At 40.5% G+C, this 21445-nt stretch overlaps 1 protein-coding gene across 2 annotated transcripts in view; it reads right to left on the bottom strand.

Annotated features, from left to right (window-relative positions):
* uggt2 (UDP-glucose glycoprotein glucosyltransferase 2) overlaps positions 1-21445 on the bottom strand; it is a 56879-nt gene that overhangs the window by 12247 nt on the left and 23187 nt on the right. The window contains exons 23-33 of one of the 2 annotated variants that reach the window (XM_033617073.2): positions 17223-17354; positions 16484-16614; positions 15646-15741; positions 15323-15425; positions 14432-14511; positions 10731-10920; positions 10472-10630; positions 8686-8771; positions 3520-3604; positions 3283-3365; positions 2936-2959 (exon numbers count right to left, since the gene is read on the bottom strand). In XM_033617073.2, the coding sequence (XP_033472964.2) occupies positions 2936-2959; positions 3283-3365; positions 3520-3604; positions 8686-8771; positions 10472-10630; positions 10731-10920; positions 14432-14511; positions 15323-15425; positions 15646-15741; positions 16484-16614; positions 17223-17354 (1169 nt within the window). The remainder of the gene's footprint in view (positions 1-2935; positions 2960-3282; positions 3366-3519; positions 3605-8685; positions 8772-10471; positions 10631-10730; positions 10921-14431; positions 14512-15322; positions 15426-15645; positions 15742-16483; positions 16615-17222; positions 17355-21445) is intronic. The other variant, XM_033617074.2, reaches the window with a different exon arrangement.

The raw sequence follows: 21445 nt of genomic DNA, 5'->3' as shown, positions 1-21445 counted from the left end.
GTCTGGGAAAAACATTAATGGCCAAGGCTTCATCTAACACCCTTCAAGGTCTTATGACTACTGAAGGACACGTTGCTTTTACAGCACCCTCCACCTAAAACCTGAACTCCTTCAGGTAACACAGCGGCTGATGCTCCTCCACACCCTGTGCGGCCCCGAAGTTTCTGATCTCTAAGCTCAGCACAAAGGACATTAAACCCTCAAAGTTCCCCAGGCTGAGAGAGGCAAGACTGAAAAACTTCCACTCAGACGAAGCAGGAGAGAAAGGACAAAAGAAAGAAACCACTAAACAAAGAAGGAGAACATGTAGGAAAGAAAGAATAGGAAAGAAATCTATTTTCACTCAGTCTCATTATCACTCTACGGAGATAAAACTCTTTAAAGATGAGAGCATTTGTAACAACACTGTCACTTGATGCTTGCTGATGCACGGATCCACCTCACTAATTCTTCAGATGTGTTAGATCAATACGCGGCCTTCAGTCCCACCCTTTACAACAAATCCCTCAAAACACCCTGAGACTACAAATGAAGTAATGGATATAAAGACATCTTCCCTTTGGAACTAACTTTATTTTGTAAGATCAGTGGTCAAGGCTCTGTTGGCTGGAATATTCAGACCTTTTTACATTTGGAAAAGCAGAAGCCTTTAATTATGTTGTGCAGTCATTTTAAAATGTATTTTCCTGTAACTATCATTTAGAGTCCTGTGAAAAACCAATCTGTTCTCTCAATGAATAAACAATTGTTTACTTGTGAGGGTTTAACTGTCAGACAAGCAAATATTTCTCAATATTTTGTGTCATCTGTTGCTCAAGCTAAATTGCATTTGTTGATTTTCAGTGTTTTTCCTTCTGTCCGTCTTAAAATTAGTCATCATCTTCAAACTTCAGGTGAAACCAGCTGCCGTCACTGAATGTAAATATGACTGAGAGGAGACGTTACTCTCCAGGGCACGTCTCTATACGGTGGACCCACTGGACAGAGAATTTTTAAGCACAGTGTAGGATATATGGTTAGACTTTTTTGCTTAGCACGATAAGTGGCTTCTACGCCTTGAGATGCATATAGGATATGCTTGAATCACGTCAAACAGAAGTACTCTCTTCTTTTCAATCACAGTCTAATTTCAGTAAATTTCAGCTTCATACATCACAGCCACTTAAGGAGCAGTTACGTTTCTTGAAACCATCGTATTCAACCCATTATTTAACCTTTTATTTCCGGAGTCATTTTCATTAATCAAGCAATCCATGGGGAATGGTTTTAAAATTACATCCAATTATCAGTCTATTCATTCATCTTTCAGCTTCTTATTTTTCCTTGGTCATGGCAGAGGCAGATTTTATTAGGGCAGCCCAAATGTCCTCCTCCCCAACAATGTCCTAGAGCTCCTAACAGGAGCCAAGGACAGAAGAGTTCTATAATCCCTTCAGCTGGTTCTGGGTCTGCCTCGGGGTGTCCTCCCAGCTGGACGAGCCTAGAATACCTCTACAGAAAGCATCCCGATCAGACAGCAACACCACCTGAGTGAGCTCCTTTCAACATGAAGGAGCAGCGATTTTACTCCAACCCCCTCAGCCTGTCCCTGAGGGTGAGTCCACCAAGAAGAGCTTGATCTACTGCAGAGAACACAACTCCTACTGTAATTACACAAGGACTGAAGAGCTTGTGGCAACAGCCAACCATGCTGATATACTCAGTCATAGACCATAGGCCCTTGAATTACATGTAGACTGACTGTACTCCCAAGATCCCAAATGGAGTCTGCACTGTTCCTACAAAATGTCAGGTTCAACAGTTAGTTTTGTGCACCTTGGCATTACTGTTGAGTCGTGTCCTGCATTGACACGAGCATAGATGTAGCTAATTGGCACTGCTGGGCCTTCTGGTCTAGTTCTAGCTCCTTCCCCACCGCACAAGTGACAATCCACATTCCAAGGACCAGTTTTTTGTGGCCAGGGGAGAATACGCTCAGGCCTGGGACACATGCCGTGTCTTTTACTGCCTGGATAAACGTGAAGCGTGTCAGTTAGGCTCTGGATCCCTACTCCTCTGCTGACTTTCAAGGGCACAAAGGCAGGTTGCACTGGACATTGCTAAGCGACCATAACCAGCTAACCGTATCACTGACATCTAACATTAACTTACTAGAAATCCCAACTTTGAAGCTGATCTTCCAGGCGTTGGTTTTTAAGTGTGTACTAAAATATTGTCCATGGTACAGATTGTAAAGTTCTGGGTAGCCCTGCACTAAATCTCCTCCATATTTACAATTGACTGATTTACAGAAGAAAGCAAAGATTTGTGCCGACTGTGATTGGTTGTTCTTCGTCACATGGCATGTGTTATGCATTGCTGCATTCTAAAGTCCTCTCCAATACCCATACTACCATACTATTTAGCATGCCAGAAAAAAAATTAGTATGTCCCAATACATAGTGTGTCAAACGCAGTACGCCAAAAACACCAGGATGTCTCACTGCACTACTTTTACCTGCCGTCAATCATCAACACATCACTGCTGATGGTAAAATCAAAGAGCACAGTTCTTCCAGAGACGATATTTGAATTCACATGGCTGTATGCATGTGTGTACAGTACATTATGTTTGTGTACATAGTTGTATGCACTTATGTATGGTCACATTCTAGTATGTTTGCAGGCTACACGCTTACAGTAGTGTTGTTGATATTCTAAGAATGACCACATAAATAAATGAATGAATGCAAAAGAAAACATGAAAATGTAAACATTATGTTCAAACACAGCTCTGCATTATTATCATATCCTGTTGGACTATCTCATTAATGAATTCTCATTCATTGCAAAACTTAGGAGAGTACAGCAGCATTGAAAGCAACCAATAAACACTGCATGCTAATGAACATGAGGATGTTTTAGGTGTTAAATGGGTTGCAGCAACACTGCCTACCTTTTCTCAAAAGTGCTCCAAACACTTCACACAGCAAGCATTAAGTGAGGAGACAGGATCACACAGTTAGGAAGTGTTGGGGAGAAACACACAAATGCACACACACACATACCTACAGAAGCACATATTTTTTGCAAGACTAGATCTTACAGCATAATATTGCAGTCTGGACCAGGGGGAGGAATTAGATCTCCTGAAACCACAATGTGTAATTGACAAACAGAAGGCACATCAGCGAACCCACCAATCAATGAGCTCACAGTTGTTACTGCCAGTCAGCTGGGGGAGGGTTTTAAAACAACTGAAACCAATCATATTTTAGCTGTATGTGGGAATCGATTACACACCTTGCTATGGAGTCCCATATGCCTTGGCTTTCACTATTCTCACTTAAAAGATCTTCATTGATCTTCTCTGCCTTTTTCTGGACCTGTAATAGGAGATAAGACACAAAACAGCGGCTTCATTATAAACTGTGTGAAATCATCATACATCCTCCATTTGTGACCTGCTGAAGAGCTTTTTACGGTACGCTGAATAATCTCCAGTTCTCTACTTAACAAATATTTAAGAAACACACTCACTCTGACTTTGATGATCTTACTGTGGAAACTGTTCAACAAAACAATGACATCACCAGCATCCGCAGGTGAGTCGGTTCCATCATGCCTGAAAAAGTGGGTAAAGAGAGAGAACGTATTTACTGTCACTGAGAGCGAAAATCAATGATTGTGAAATCTGGACAATGGATCTGCAGCCAGTTAGTCTAACACAGGTGAAGCCCCTTTTGGAGACTGAAATGTATCAACAGACTGGAGAATAAAATCTATCAACTGTCATAATTACATTTTGTACAAAGCAATAGCCTTAAAACACACCATTAATACTGATAATCTGTAAAACCCAATTTATCATTATGGAAGCGAATCGTGACTAATATTTAAATTAAAATGTATTTGCAGAAATGCTTTTTCATTTTAAGAATGTGGCTGCATTATTTGACTCATAAATAAAATTAATCATCAATCATCCTATTTGCATTTTAATTTTCTTCTTCAAGACTGCTCATTTTTTACTTAATTACAATGAAAAAGAAAAAGTCATTTGAGATTTAATTTTCAAAATATGCCCCAGCAAATAGATACCAAAATTCAATTTGAAATGTAAAATTTGAAAATTAAAATGCATTTACAGAAATGCTTTTTCATTTTAAGAATGTGGCTGCATTATTTGACTCATAAATAAAATTAATCATCAATCATCCTATTTGCATTTTAATTTTCTTCTTCAAGACTGCTCATTCTTTTACTTAATTACAATGAAAAAGAAAAAGTCATTTGAGATTTAATTTTCAAAATATGCCCCAGCAAATAGAAACCAAAATTCAATTTGAAATGTAAAATTTGAAAATTAAAATGCATTTACAGAAATGCTTTTTCATTTTAAGAATGTGGCTGCATTATTTGACTCATAAATAAAATGAATAATCAATCAACCTATTGCATTTGCATTTTCTTCTTCAAGACTGCACATTTTATGCCATAATCAAAAAGAAAACAAAGAAGACATTGCTATTTCATTTTCGTGGTCTGCCCTGCAAAATAGTGCCCATAATTCGAAAATGATTTGGCAATCTGAGCAGCGCAGGAGAGTGACGTCAGGAGCCGCTCTTCTTCAGCTGACCATGGTGCTACCCATCTAATACGGTAGGGGGCGGTGTGCACATTTGATATATGGATGCATCACAGATCATGGCGCTCCCTGAGATTGTGCTTTCTAAACATCGTGATTTCCCAAAACTGAATAAATACCACACATAGCAACACAAAACTGCTTTGCTAGCTCAATCATGTTGTAACTAAGAGATCTGCTGGAAAAAATAATTTTTCATGGACTATTCATTGAGGATACAGAGTTAATGAGTTAATGACCTGCTACCAGTTTTGATCTCTCAATCTCTCTATCTCAAATGACTTTTTCTTTTTCATTTTAATTAAGTAAAAGAATGAGCAGTCTTGAAGAAGAAAATTAAAATGCAAATAGGATGATTGATGATTAATTTTATTTATGAGTCAAATAATGCAGCCACATTCTTAAAATGAAAAAGCATTTCTGCAAATACATTTTAATTTAAATATTAGTCACAATTCGCTTCCATAGATCATAACCATATTTGGCATTCTATACATTTTAGTACAGCCTAGATGATTTACATGGTTAAGCAACAGACATGACAATCACACAACAAAAGGATTTCTAGTAGGGATGGACTATTAAATGGTCGCACATTGGTATCTGCCATCAGCCCATTGGCAAATAAAGTTACATTCACCAATGGCAGTGGCTGATGGTTTTATGTTGTGTCATATCAATTTTGCAAAGGCTAAAAAGTGAGGCTCAAGACTAACAGCGTCCCGTCATCCTGGAGACAACGGAAGACATTCTGGGACAAACAGATTTTCCTTGGGATACCTTCAGGACGAAAGGACGCAGTAGAATCAATATCAACACATTGGGGACACACCCAATTGTTTCCCTGATAATGCTACATTGTGAGCAACAAATCCATGTTGAAAGCTGCAGGAGGAAAGCAAGTTAATATTTGCACCAGCTCCTAACAGCTTTGTAGGCTGCAAAGTTACATTTTGATGCATTTAAGTTCTAATTCAGCAAAAATGAGCATTGGGCGAAGGTAAATTATACGGTTATCATTCATTAATTATCTGTAACAGCTTGTGCTGTTGGGGTCGTGAGGGGGCTGGAGCCTATCCAAGTTGACATTGGGCAGGAGGGGGTGCACACCCTGGACAGGTTGCCATACTATCACAGGGCTGACACATAGAGATAGACAACCATTCACCAATTAACCTGACATGCATACACGTCTTTGGATTGTGGGAGGAGGCCGTAGGACCTGGAGAAAACCCACGCTGACCTGGGGAGAACATGCAAACTCCACATTCTGGATTTGAACTAGGAACCCTCTGTCTGTGAGGCGACAATGCTAACCACCACACCACTGTGCTGTACTCTATATTGTAAAATATAGCTTATGGGGAGAAACCTGAAGAAATACAGCTGTTCAAAGAAATTTGTTGGTGTTTTCAAAAAGATACTGCTGAGGGAATTACGATATATTATATATAGTAAAAAGGCTTTTTCAGCAGATTTTTAAAATATGTTCTTCATGTGAAAGAAGGTTATTTATGTTAGTATAAATTAGTATGGTTGACGTTGTGCTCATTCAAAAATAGTGTAATGAAGGGCTGAATAACTTTGAAACATTCTTCATTCTTTTGTTGTTATGTGAATACATAACAACAAAAGAATGAACAACAAAAATCATGGCTATAGGCCAAATTGTTATTTTAAAACTTGGTATCGCCCCAGAATTTCTTATTTTTCTTTTATTTTAAAAATCTTTACAACTCTTTTAAACAAGAAATCATATATCAAATCTGGCAAGCAATTTATTTGGCTATGGATAGCGATCGGTACTGTCTGTATAACAAAGTTTAGTTGCCTGTACTATCATACATCATATCATGTGATTTAAACTCTGTAGGTTTATTAAAAAAGCTTCACATCTTACAAGTCCCACTGTTGCCCCTTTTTATAATAAATAATTACTGTCAATGTGATTTTCAAATTTCCAGGAAACATTTTCTGTTAATAAAAGAATGAAAAAAAAAAAAAAAAAGATTTTTGGAGATAGTCTCAGGTAACTTCACTTCACACGCCAAGGACAGAGAGCATTTAGCATTTAAAGTGAATATAAAGGACCAGAACAATGAGCATCTAAAACCAGCCAGTGCTAAAATTTGCATCTAAGTTTTTAAACATTTCACTGTGATACAGCTGACAACCTACATTCAGGCCACTCACTGCAGTATGTATATTAATTATTGTTTACTGATAATAATGCTATCTAAATGCTTATATAATGTACTGTACATACATTATATAAGCACTTGCAGAACTACTCACAATCAGTCCATTCTCATTAATAGTGTACTTCAGTGAAATGCATTTTTCAGTGACTAAGGTTGATGCACATGTTTGAGCAAGAAAAATATACAGGAAAGGCTCCTTTCATGAAGGAGACGACAGCAGCTAATGGACGGACCCCTGACAGACAGTGAGAGCATGCACTTAAAAGTGCATACTGGGACAGCTGCCAGGGTCACACTCTGATCATATTCATTACCCTCCATCATCATTAAGAATCACCTTACCTTTATTTTATCCATCCCTACTTCCCAGCCATGCCGTATATACTGGTAGATTTAATGAGAAAGTCTGTACTGTATTGATTGCGTAACACTGGCCTTTCACTGTAATTGTTTTAGGACTGATTTGCCCGGTGGAGAATGTGTTTTGGCAGGCAGGATCTGCAGGGTCTCGTGGTTAAAAACCAGAGAGCACACTTCGGGAAGAGATGAGCAAAAGGCTATGATGCAAGGCGAGCCATTACGACCCCAGTGCTTACTAAAGGCAAAAAAACCTAACCTTATCACTATGATAAATGCTCCCTCCTCATTGGGCCCAAAGTGCTGCTTGTGTTTTGCCCCCTCTGCTGTCACCGATGCAACTGAGCCTTTAGGGCTTGTGTTAGAAAGCACCAGAGATCAATCTGTATCCATGCTCTGAGGAGAGGAGAGCTGGCCATCTCATTCATCGCTGTCAGGGCGAGGTGCGGTGGCAGCACGGGGTGCGGGTGGAAAAACGCAGGCTCTGGGAATGGAGAGCACGGACACTCCCCCTAGACTCTGATCGGCCACCTAACCAGAGCAGAGTGCCGCTAACCACAAGAATAATGACACTGCCAAGGTGAAAAATGACATCACCTCTTAGCTTCACCTGGAGGATTGGGGAATAAATCTTGGTTGTCTGATATGATTCCAGAGGAACCAAGGGCTGTATGTGTCCTAAATCTTATGTGAGGAGAGCCAGAGAGGACGATATCTTTGATTGTGGGGACATCTAGTATGATGCACTTTAGCCGAGCACGCAGACGCACAAACAAGGAGCCATTATTCTAACTTGATAGTGAGGGATTATTACACCTTTGTTAAGTAAAAATAATATGATGAGCTACGAGTTCCTTTAAAAAGTATGAATTTGATTAGTTCCAGATCAAACTAGGAGGCACCACAGTACATTTTAATTAAAGTAAATGTGCAAAATTAAAAGAGTACAAGGTAAGTAAATTTGTATTTTGTTCAAAAAATCTATCAAAGCCACTGAAGCACAATACTGTCTGTATTCGTCCGGGGAAATTAGACAACGCCGACGCACTCTGTCTAGTATATGCAGCCTTTGACACCTACGCCGTCCTAACTAAAACACATTCTGCTGCTGATATTTTGCTGTCTGAGGTAGATGGCATGGCAGGTGACCAACTGAATCATCCCTCTACTCTGTCTTCTCTTTAATAGCACCCCTCTCCTCCTACTTGTCTCTCTCCCCTCTGTGGTGAGCAGAACTCCCTGCACTCATCAAAACCTTGAGCCGCTACAGTGTCAGCAGCTCTCTATGTTACCATAGTGATGGGTTTCATAGCTACCGGTATGAAATGGAGAGGTAGCTGAAAACAACCTTCATGCTGAGCAACTGATGAAGCCGCCTAATTAGCATCATTACCTAACTTTTTTTTATTTTTTTCGAAAGATATTAATGTCTGTGTGGGATGAGATGGGAAAGACAACAGCGGCAACAAAAACAGTCTGTAGACACTGGTGAATACTCACGTGAGAACCTGATAGATATCCTCTGATCTCCCTTTACGTAATCTCAGGATCCAGGCACCAGGATTGGCTTTCAGCTGGAAATACCCCTGTTGTGGTTTAAACAACAGGAGTCTGAGTATTTACTGTAAATATTTAAGTCACACTTGTTTTCTCCTCCCTGGCACCAGTTAGTTTCTGTACCAAACTTACTGCAGTTGCTAACTACTGTGCTGCCCTTCAAAGGCCAACCGCAATAACTACAATAACACTGAAACAGAAAAATGGCGTCAAAGGTTTTTGACTGTCCAGCCAAACATGTTATAGATAGAAAAGTGGAAATACACTTATTAGACACAAAAAATGCACTTAAATTGTAGTTACTGCACTCCACCTTTATATTACCTTTAACAGCTATATAGGCAATGCAAAGGAAAAGTGTATTAAGTACAGTTTTAATACAGCTGCCCCTTGAAAGTTGGAGATCAGCTCTATACGGAGCTTACGCCATTCTGAGCATTTATACTTGTGCGGTGGTGTGTCTGTGTCACTCTGCAGTTACACCTCCAAAACACTAGTTGGTGGTGGGGTCTCTGTGAAGTGCTGTAAAGTTTAGTTTGTTCAAAACACACATTATACACACATTAAACATGGCTTAATAGAGAATTTCAAACACAAGTACACAAATTGGCTTCACTATAACTCGCAGCATTCACAGACAAAGCATTTGTCTTTTGCTGGACACATTTTCGCCACAAATACAACAAGCTAATGTTTTTAGCACAAGCCTATGGCATTTTACATTGTATAAATTAGCCCAGTGGCTAGCAGACTTTTCCTCTACTCATATGAAGCCAGGGACAACAGCAAAATTTCACAAAGGTAACGTTACAAAATTTGGCTCCATTGCAACTGACAAGGTTCACTGACGAAACAACTGTTTTATACTGAACATGTTTTCCGAACAAATATAATATGTTAAAGTTAACGAAAACCGAATCTGATTCGACAAACATAACTCTGAGTTGGGACCAGCCCTAAATTTTAGTGTCTTATCTTTATATGTGGAAAACTGTTTTAATTTCTGCTAATTTCAATATGAATCTGTATGGACTAGAACATTTCAAGCAACCCTTGAATGATATTTTGTAAATTTTTATAATTTTATAATTTTTATAAAATTAGCTTCATCAGGTTTGATCTAAATTAGGATTACCTGACATGACGATTATCATCATTACTACGCTCAGGCAGAGCACAATAACCACATTTACTATTGTTTGCCCTGGGTTTTGGTTATATTTTGCAGTTACTGCAATTTTTATACCCTATTTTCTCCAGAGCAGAACAAGATTGAACTGGGAAATTTTGTCACAAGACAGAGCAGACATCCAAAGGTTTAATTTCAGTCATAACATAATTTTGAGGAAAATTGTAGCTACCGCAGTTAGCTTTTGGAGGGCAGTATGATGTCCACATCATATATTAGGGTTGCATAATTAATCAAATTATTATTGACACTGCAATATGGCCAAGTGCAATTTTAGAATTGCAGGAGGTGCAATGTGTCACAACATACCATTATAAAGCATTGTGGTGCTACAGAGGTGCCCTGGCCTAAAAATCATATTCATATATCATGCATAAGAATGAAAATGTGAAAATGAAATGCAAAATTTACCATTCCACTAAAATTGCAACTGTCAAAACAATTGTAATATGACTATTTCGAATATCATGCAGCCCTATCTGCCACAGTGTAAGAAAACTGCCCTTGTATCTCTAGTATTGAGCAGAAAAAGCTACTGACCAGGTTAGCCATGACGATAGTGTCATACATGAGCGGGTCCCGACTCATGCCCAGGGTAAACTGCAGTCCACGGGGAGGCTGCCCAGTTGACAGATCAAAGCAGTGGCCCTCCAGCAAAAGGTGCTCCAGCTCGTACTCTGCTGTCACAACCCCGCTCACCTGGAGCGAAATCACAGAAAACAAACAGGGCATGATTAATAGAATGCACCACAGTCCTGATTAGGAGGTGTGAATGATAAGATTGCTGGTAGCAGGATACCTCCTGCAGGTGGATATTATCCAAATCATAGGGGCTGCGGACAGCCTGCACCATCCAGCTCTCTGGTGTGATCATATTAAGGGTGAGAAGGGGAGATTCTGGGAGGTCCATGAAGCGAGCAACTGGTCCTGGAGACACTGTGTCGTTGGCCAAGAAATTCACATCAGGCTCCAAGACAAAGCGGTAAAAGCTGTGAAGACAAAGAAACAGAGACAGTCAAAATTTAAGTGCTTGTACTTCAAATAACTGCAAATTATAATATTTAACAACCAAGTTGAAAGCCCTAAAATGGAGAATATTCTACAGGACTTTTTGCCACTGAACTGAGTCAACAATTCCTACAAACGCACTGTCCTCTTCAGCAAGCACTAAAACGATGACATGTTGTGCAATAGTCTCCTTTCTAGGACGAGAGAGATGGGCTCTGTTGTGACAGCTGGGTGTGTACAATCTCCTCAAAGTGAGGAATCTAATACTTTTACTGCCAGTTTTCCTGCTCGGCCAATAACAGAAATATGTGCAGTGGTGTGTGCACCAAAATTGTTCCCTTTCTTCGTTATTACTCAGAGCTGTCACAGAGGCTAGCTCTGGGCTAATCTTTATGCTAATTGCTTTTCTTCAGTGTGCCCTCTGACACAGAGGAGTCATGAGTGTAGGTAACCTGGCAGATGATAAACATTACCAATGCTAATTCTTTTTTTATTTTGAATGCCTTCTTATTCTCAAAGGTAGACCATCACATTTCTTATTCACAGGGAGAATTCTCAAAAGTTAATTCCCGCCACTGCAGCCCTGTTTCTGTGGACTAGAGCGGAGCAGATGGGCTGCTGACTCCAGGGATGGGATTGGAGCTGCTATGGCAGCACAGGAAAGTGGCAAAGAAAAGGTTGTAGTTGAGAAAGAGAAACCCAGGACACCAGGGGAAACACAATCTTCATTCGACTGGTTGCAATTTGCGGGCTGACCAATACTCCTCAACAAGAAAAATCAGCAAAAGATGAGCAGCTCTGTGGTCTCTGCTGAAGTGTTACCACTGTGAGCAGTATAACAGTGAATAAAACAAACGCAGAATGGGATTCATGTGTGGTCACTAACAGCAGTATCTCCAGGGGTGGACTATAGGCTTACCAAGCTTATGGCTCTACAAGGGACATCATGCAGGGAAGCTGTAACTTTATGGTTACAAACTTGTCTGCTGCTCTCCCCCTAATGATCTGCTCACATCTGCTGAGCTGGCTGCCATTATCTACTTTCTTTTTTAAATTCACTGGTATATAATTATCACAGCTTCAGGCAGGCGGGTCAGAAAGTGACAAAGCAGCATTCTGAGTAAGTTATTAATAACCTATGAAAACATAATGTGCAATAGTCCACCTTCCACCTTCTCTTTCCCTCTATCTGTTTGTCTCTTTCAAACACGCACAGCGGGACAGTGCTTAGTCCTTATCTCAGTCGTGACAATTGTGCTACTCTAATACATAAAGTTAGCAGTTTGCAGGTTAGTTGATTTCCAACCCCTCTCAAAGATATCAACGCCCATCCTGATGTTTCTCTGTGGACATTGTCATGTGCCAATTCGATAGTTTTTTGAATGCATTCATGTGAGTTTCATTCAAGTGTTGGAGATATCGGCCATAGAGATGTCTGCCTTCTCTCTTTCCAGACATCATGAACTGACCCTTGTTTCGGAAATCATGACCCGGTTCCTCAAAATAATCCAGAGAGCTTGTGGTGAGCAGTTTCCTGTAGGAACTAGGGCTTACAAGCGATTAAAAACATTTATCTAATTAATTCATTTCAATTAATCGCATACATCAACTTTTGCTGTGAACTGTGAAATTTTTAACATTTAAGTTCAAATGAATTTTGGCAGATGTGTCACAGTAAAGCTGCTCAATTTTTGGACACAATTGTTCCCCTGTCCTCTATCACAGAAACTGTCCTGCAGTCCATTGCAATCTTTTGCAAGGGAGTTAGTTAGTCGCTCACAGGTGGACTTACTCAGTTTGAACGCCTGGTCGAGTGCAGCTTGACGAGGCTGGCTGCTAGCGCTAGCATCAGAGGCTGTGCTAGCTCGGACCTCCGAGTTTGCTGCTAAATGTTTTGTGTGTTGAGGTGATATTTCAGGCTTGCAGCCCTCCAAAGGTATGAAAATTCCTTACTGCAGAAGTTGCAGAGAACAGTGCTCCTATCAACAGTTTCATCTTGACGTTTTTAAAATGTAAATGTTCTGTTAACGGGGGCAAGCAGCATCGTCTCGTCTGCCTCCATTATGTGACAAAGTTACTGTGGCCTTTAACGACGCACCAGGTTAAAGGGCACCACTGAATGCAATTAATCTGTGCAATTTTTTTTAACATATTATTTTTTCTGTGATTAATTAATCAAAATTAACTCATTATTCAGAAAGCCCTCGTAGGAGCTATTTTCTTTCTACCAAACTGCACCTGCCAACCGTATCACAGCACTGAAGGAAGCGTGCAAATCACAGACGAGAGGCTTATGCTCATGACAGCCCAAGATGTAAATATTAATGGCGTCCTCCTCTACTGAGCTGTAACCAGTAGTGATTGGTGAGCTGGCAGTAGATGCACACTTTATTTTGTGCGTTGCTACAGTCTGCAATTGTAGTTTGGTAGGAAGTAATAGCTCATACATGAAACTGCTTACAAGGTCTGTGGATTATCTTGAATAACCAGGTCATGATTTTTGGAAAGGGACATTGCTGTTGAGATTTTCAATTGTGTTTTTTGACGCTTTCTGCACCACAAGCTGAGTGCCACCTAGTTCCTTTATATTTGAGAGAAAGCAGACATCTCTATGATGAATGAAATGACCCTTTAACAAATCCTGAAATGCCAGTTGTTCAGAATTTTAGCTCTTAATAGTCTGCTCTTTGCCCTCGTGCTTCCATTTTAGTGATTAAACATGAGGACAGTACTTTAAAAAAAGCAACCAGCAACACAAAACATGCTGGTTACAAATAACATCAAATGTGTCTACGTTGTGAGACACTTAACAAGTGGCAGCCTGGCTGCAGACATCCAACTAATCTGTCTCTCATGTGAAAATGTCATGTAGCCATTTGTGTCAATTACAGGCAATTGTCACTCAGGAGGACAGGAAGTGTGATGGGCTCGGGCGGGGGGTGGGGACTTGTGAGTGACTCGCGAGGGAAGTGTTATTTCCATCAACTCAACCCCAGCTGGTCTCTGACAGAGGTCAATAAAGGTCATAGAGTAAATTGTCCCTCCAAAGTGAGGGTAAACTTCCTGGAAAAGTCATTTGGTACTGATAAAAACAAACAAACATTGAGCTATTTCAATATACTACCTCTACAAATGGCTGAGCCCATTATGGAACAAATTAAAAAAGAAAACACCCCAAATTACATGATGACTAACACTCACTCAGTGGTGTAAATGTTAATGGACAATTTAAACCTTTCATTTGCTTTTTTTAATCATTTTGTTGTTTTTACAGCATGTCTTGAACCGCAACAATGCAAGCTGTAAGCAATTTGCCCAGAGATGCAAGGGGAGGCCCAAAGCAATAAGGTGGTGTTATTAAACAGATTGCATCTGTGCAGTATAATCTTACAAAGGGAAGGAGCGCGGCAGAGATGCTAAGTCTGCAGCGGTCAGAGGATACACAAACAAGCCAAACAGGAAAATTTAATTACTGCTGGAGCTGGAGCTTACCTCTTGAGAGGCATCTCGGACAACTTGGCCCTGCAATTCATAAACACCTGCAGTCTCACATTGACCACTTGACTGAGCACCTGCAAGAGTCACAGCAGAAAACACCCAGTTATAGAAAAGAGGCGCAAAGTAGAGCCTGGTCCAGCAGAGAGATACAAGACACAAGCCTTTTGCTGAACAAAAGGATCAAAGGCATCTTAAAGTTTCAAGCCGATTACTCTCACTATACTTAATTATAAGAGGTTCTCAAATGGCAAAGCACATACATTCTTACATAACCTTTTTCATTATCTAACAGTGATCAAAAAAAATAATGCGCCAGTAGTTACAAGCACATTGGGATGCCTTCCTTAAAACCAGCTGTGATGCTGATATGCTGGCATCATATTTTCCACTGCATACTGCAGTACACTACTGAAAGGTGTACACTGCAAACAACAGCTACTGAAGGTGGCTGTCTGACTGGCTGTCTGTAAAGGCATGGTGAGTCATATTTTCATATTCACCCAAGTCAGATTCTTCACCGCAGCGATCCTCCTGCAAGATGCATCATACGGCTAATGTAATTCAGTGAAACTAAGCCCACTGAGGAAACTGCTTCTTAATAACCTTAATTAATAAGCATACTTGCTTGAGCTAACAAAGACTGGGACTTTTTTATTTTCCTGATCGAATTTACTGACTCTAAATGCTTTTCAGGGGTTGAAAAATAATCATAGCATCATGAGAGTATAGAAAAAAAAGAAAATTTCTATCTGAGCTTTTACACCTTGGCAAGCTTTGTGTTTCTGTACCCTTCCTTTCAGCCAAAGTGATTTTAAAGTGTCCCTGCTGTATTTGGAATCGATGGAGAAAAGAGGCGAAGAATACGAGGGGAAGAATACGGCTTACAATCAGTAGAGGGGACATCTTCTGTGCCTCCCTAGTGAGCGGGTCAACGATGGCCACAACATCATAGAACACCTCGTTTTCACGCGGGGAGAGATGGAGCACGCTGAGGAGGAGAACAGCACACCAAAGCGGATTCAGCAACACAAGGTTATACAACCCTTATTCAGCAGAACTGCAAATCAAAAGATTTGCTTTTCTGCACTGCTTGAAATGATGGTGTAGCAATTTTTAGATCCATTATAACAAAAGGAGAGTAAACACTTTGCTGCGAGACGGCGCAGCCAATAGGACAGTAAACAGAGCGGAAAAAAAATGTTGCCCACCTGTGGCTGTCTTTGATAAACTGGACGTCCCTCCTGACCTCTCCTTTGGGGGCTGCAGTTAGGAGGGCATCAACTTTCATGATTAAGTCACTGGCGCTGAGGGAACAGAGGTGTAACAGGGTCAGTCCATCATTTATTAATGCAACAATTCAGGAGAGATGTCAGACAATCGGAGCTCACATAATGTGATGTCAAGCTGTTAACAAGGTAGGCTCATAAATCAATTAAAGGAATACATCACCCACAGAATGACCATTTGAATATCAATTACTCTCTGCATGCTACCTTGAATTAATGATGAAAACTTCTTTCTCGCAGGCCTCCACCGTGAACGGAGGCAAAAAAAAAGAAAAGAGGCAAAAGGGGAAGTAAACAAGTGCATTTTTGTACTCAAATTTTAAAATATAAAATGCCTCTGCTTACGAATAGTAGCTTGCCTTGAGTGTGCCAGAGCAGCTTTCAAACTATTCATCATTGTGATTTCAATGAGAACCGTGTTTTGGGAAGTACTGAGAAGACAACTAGATAAATGAGACTTTGGTTATACTGCACGAGTTGTGGAAGAGTTTGTAAACAGCTGTGTTGATTTTGTTTTGCTGTTGCTAAATGCAGACTCCTTTGACTTTTCTTCATGAAGAATGTTTACCTGTTTTGGATTCTCTGTTTACAGCAGAGGAATGCAAGAAAAACGGTAAAAATTTAGGTAACAATGAGTAATTGATATACAAATGTTCATGGAGTGAGACATTAAGTTTGATTTTTTTCAGACAAAACGTAACAGTTAAAGAAAGAGGAAGATTTTCTCACACAACAAGACAGAAAAAAAATATAAACATACTGCTTTGGCTTCATCCCCATCTGTTTAACTTTGGCTTTGACTTTCTCTGCAGAACCGCTCAGTGTAATCTTCTCCAGCAGGTGGAAATCCTCCACAGTGAATTCTTCCTGCTCTTCAAATGGACCGAGGATCTGACACGAAGACAATAACGCAGTCAGATCACGACTTTTCCAATTCTTATCTCGGCATGTATTATTTACCACTTGCCAAGGGGGGGTGTTAAATGTAATGTGATTGTAGCACAGTGTTTTATCCACTTAAAGTCATGGTATTCAGTGACAGTGCCTGTGTTTTCATCCTTTCTATTTTGGGAGTCCTGCCACTGCAGCAGCAGAGGAATGTAAAATGATATTAATTGTTACTGCCATCTCAGAGGCTGGCCTCTTCATCCGTGGCTGTCAGCATCACTGCTGCTGAGACATCAGTCATCAGCTCGGTACACACATGCAGTCAGCACATACAGACACTCGCACAGACACAAATGCACAGTGCAGTTTGTGCCACCTGTGACCTTTGAGAAACATTCGTGCTGATTTGACAGTATTAAGGTAACACAAGAGGGAAAATCTTCCAAAGCGCAGCGGCTTAGAGGATCCTACTCCACTGTACCAAACAATAGCTGCAACATTTAACCAGTGCTTTATCTTCTGAAAGAAATAATGTGGTCTTTTCAGCTCTTTATGCAGAAATCTACGGATCAATATAAGATGCTAACTGAGCTGAGTCGAAGTCCACTCACCCTGCCGTTGCTGATGACTGCCCGCTGTCCAGGGCTCAGTTTCAGGACTTCTCGACAAAACAGCTGCTGACTCCGAATAAAATCTACTTCCAGCGTGTTGAACTTTTTCTCAAATGCATCTTCGTCCATGCCCTAGAACAGAATAACCAAAGTTTGTTAGGATGTTGGATAAATTCATCGTATTGTTGGCTCACATTTGAATTTGTATCGCACGATCCAATAGACCTTTCTCCCTTTACAGCCTGTCCAAAACAAAATCTGAGTGATGCATTGGCATAAAAAATGATGTATGTGAGGCAACAAAAACAAAAAAGATTCACAACATCATCGATGCTTGCAATCACTGCAGTTTTCAAACATGAAATATTTCAGCCGGAGCACCGAGCTGTCAGAAGTGCACATGCGTGAAAATGAGATTAATCAATTTGTAATTAATATAACAAACTCTTAATTAAGCCTCAGCCATTTTTGTCTATAACAAATTAGGTGTGGGAGTGTGTAGGGCAGAGTCAGGTTATTAGTTTCTCCAACATCTCTCCTCAGGAGAACAGGTGAAATACCAATAATGTCAGCACAATCCAGTCAGCAAGTCTGTCTGGCAGCCAATAATAAACTCATATCCCTTGACTCTGGGTCTCAACTCACACAGCCACCTCCTACCCATCATTCCATTGCTATTTCCAGCCCATTCTCTCCCCATTGTTTCAGGCTGGTATAATTGAAGGGCAGTTTGTTATGGTATGTCCCAAATGTAACCTGGTGCTGTATGACTTATTCCTGATGGAAGAGATGGGAGCTCTCCTGTCAGCTGATTTGTTGATTAGCGCCTGAGATTTTTTTTTCTTTGTGTGTGTGTGTGTGTGTGTGTGTGTGTGTTTAACGCTGTGTGGGTGGATACTGCACACTACAGCATGGAGAACACAAGTGGCTGTAGACTGCTTACAGCAGCAGAGTGATGGTCAGGCTTGGCTGAACACACGTTGGCTTACAGAGCCGTGAACGGTGAGCAGGGCCTTAGCTATTCATCAGGTCCTGGAGACCAGGTATCCACCAGCGCTTTTAAGTTAAAGATTCAGCGTGTGGAGCCTGCCTCGTGCCGGCCCCTGTGACAGATCAAGTGGAACTGACAGTGAGTAGGCTGCTTGCCTTGGCATCCACAGGCTGTGGAGCATCATGCGTGCTCTAAATGTATTCTGTTAGCTGATGTTCAGAAGGGGAAGGAGAAGATGGGCTCATCAATCACCATTTTCCCCAACTGTGCACTTGAATCAAGAAAGCACTGAAAGACAAGTCTCTGCAAGTGGTTGTATCCAACCTTTGTTTGCCTTGTTTTTGCCATTATGCTCATCAGATCTGCCTAAAACGTTAAAAGTGATATTAATATCAAATAACATCCTCCTAATTTGCGAGAGATACATTTCACGGATACACCTCTTACTAATACAATCAAGTGGGGCGACCTAAAATCAAATTAACATTCAAAGAATCAAACCCAAGAAAATGTATTTCTTATTTTTTGGCACAGTAACATTCACAATGTAGTCCTGTATATCTCTTAGGGCAGTGGCTCCCAACTGGTGGGTCGCAGGTCCATTCTGAGGTCCCGTTTATACGACAACGATTTCAACTGAAAACGGAAAACTTTAGTTGCGTTTTGGTTGACTGTTTACACGACAGTGGCATTTAAGTGGCGCGACATTTTGAAAACGGGTTCCAGAGAGGAACTTTTTGGAAACAACACCGTCTCCATTGTCATGTAAACTTGCAATATGCAGTTCCCCTGAAAACGGAGACTTTTCGCACATGCGCATTACGGTTCCAGTCACTAGGCATGCGTGAGAACAACAATGGTGGACTCCCGTGCTCTGTTTGTGCTGCTCACCATATTGAATTTATCAACGCTTCTCCAGCAAAGTGTAGATTTTCTGTAGCAACTCCACCTCGTTGTCCATCCAGACAAATGTTCGTGTGGTTGCCATTTTATTTGTTTATCCATCACCGCTCTGTAGAAGGAAGTGCATGTGCGCAGGCGCGTGTTGTTTCATTGCAAACTCACACTGCCAACTACTGGCCTGGCATGTATACTGCAGTGTTTTTGGTCATTTCTGCGGTCCGCAAAACTTGTCGTCGCAACGCGGAACTTTTTTCAAAACGAAAAATGAGAAACAATTCGGTTTTAGTGTAAACATGGCCTGATTGGAGCGCAAGTGACTCGCAAACATGTCAAGTTTGTAAAAAACAAATTTTTCAGTGTAGCTTTATTTTGAATTACAGTGAATTAGTGGCACAAGCTTTTATTTTGAAGCGCTGTTTCCTGTTGTAGAGTGAGTGAATAACAGACAGCTCCTTAACAGAGACAGAAAAGTAGCTTGACGACATGGCCAAACACAAGTATGATGCTAAATATATAAAACTTTGTGGATCTTGAACACAGACTAAGGAGAAATCTGGACCCTGTGGCTGGGCCAGTTGGGAACCACTGTCTTAGGGTTTAGTCTTAGTCTGTAGACTGTAGGTATAAAGCCTGTCATTGGCCGCCTATCTCAGACGGTAAAACACTTTCTGCGTGTTACTTTAAACTGGTCTCGTATAGCCAGACCTATATCCACATGTCATTTAAGCGCTGTGCGTTAAACAACCGCAACTTCCGAGCTAACAGCTTACACTGTAAAAATGTCTTCCAATGATTTATGCAACTGGTTTAAAGAATTACAAACAACCCTGAGCGTGTTTTTCCCTTAGTGCAGTGATAGCTTCAATCAGACCCTTCTCCAGCACGAGATAGGTCTGGCTATGAGAGACCAGGGGGTTGGACGATATCACGCTATATACCATAAAGCAATAAATTTATCAGCTGTTAGAGCTTTTGACAGACTGTTTATATTTAGGCAGCTACCCCTTTAATATCTCCAGTTGTATTAGTCCCTGGCAGGCAGTGTTGCAAATCAGTGAGCAGGACTGTTTTATGGCAGCATTGGATTTATAGGATTTTGCAGCACTGTGATGAAGCACCTCAGGTAATGTACTCCTCACACTGGTTTAGCCTAAAAGAGACATTTCCATCTGGTTATTTTACGTCTAAATGCTTTATTGAATCTACAGAAAATTAATCATACCTCAATATATGCCAATACCATAACATAAAACTACAGATACCATGACAGACGATGTTTCCATATCGCTATTGCCTAATACTATAAAATAGTTAATATCTTTACTTTGCTGGCCGTGGGTCTTCTAACAAATTCCTGTCATGCCAGAGAAAACAAGATATTCACCATCTCAGCTCAAAGGCATTTATGTGTTTAACGCAGCAGAAAATAAATTGTAATTTTCTAATCAGCTGCGACTGCTGGCATCAGAAAATTTCTATGTTTACCGCTTGTGTTGACATATTCCAGCTAATTGTGTTGGCAGGTAGGAGTTATCTAATTCCCACATATCCTAATTGTAATGATGATCATGTAAACTGCTTCGTTCCATCAGTCAGGAGGCAGAGCACACGTGCTACAAACCCAAAATGAATGCAACATCTTAGTTATGCCACTTGCTAATTAGTTCACACAGGTTAAAAACATTACGCTAACACCGCAATATGCTTATGTTTCAGAGCATCAGTAACAGCACAGTTGTCTGCTTCTGCAACCAGTCAAGTTGCAGTTTACACCCATGCCTGTTCAGACTCATATAATATATGTAGTGAAGATTTTGAAGGAATCTAATAAAAGGTATTGTGTATTTTTAGGTGAAATTAGAGTTAACACTACAGTAACATGTTTGATTACACTGAATAACTTACAGTGAGAAACATGGGGCTTCACTTACAGACTATTTTTACAGCTGACTGTTGGAGAGCTTCATCACGTGGTGCAAAGACAATCACCTGAAGCTCAATATCAGCCAAACCAATGAGCTTGTGATGGACTACCAGAGGGAGCAGGATGGATCAGAAAGCTGTAGCCATGACAGTAGACAATGCTTTAAATATGAATGTTGCAAATAACAAATTCTAAAACATAGATGTTTTAGGGCACATTCACACCAGGACAGTCCGGGGGACTCTGTTCAATTGGATGAGGATTGCTAAAGGATTTTACACTTCCATTTGGTTCACTTTCACACTGCACTTTTTAAAGTGGACCAAACTGCCTGGACAAGACTTTGTCTTTTTTACCTCTGCTTCTCCTGGTTCACACTGTTGGCTTTGTTTTATTTTCTACCCA

The sequence above is a fragment of the Epinephelus lanceolatus genome, chromosome 14 (assembly GCF_041903045.1).
Source record: "Epinephelus lanceolatus isolate andai-2023 chromosome 14, ASM4190304v1, whole genome shotgun sequence".
In the NCBI taxonomy this organism is placed as follows: domain Eukaryota; kingdom Metazoa; phylum Chordata; class Actinopteri; order Perciformes; family Serranidae; genus Epinephelus; species Epinephelus lanceolatus.
Note: the sequence above shows the minus strand (reverse complement) of the source record. Positions and strands in the feature narration are given on the sequence as shown.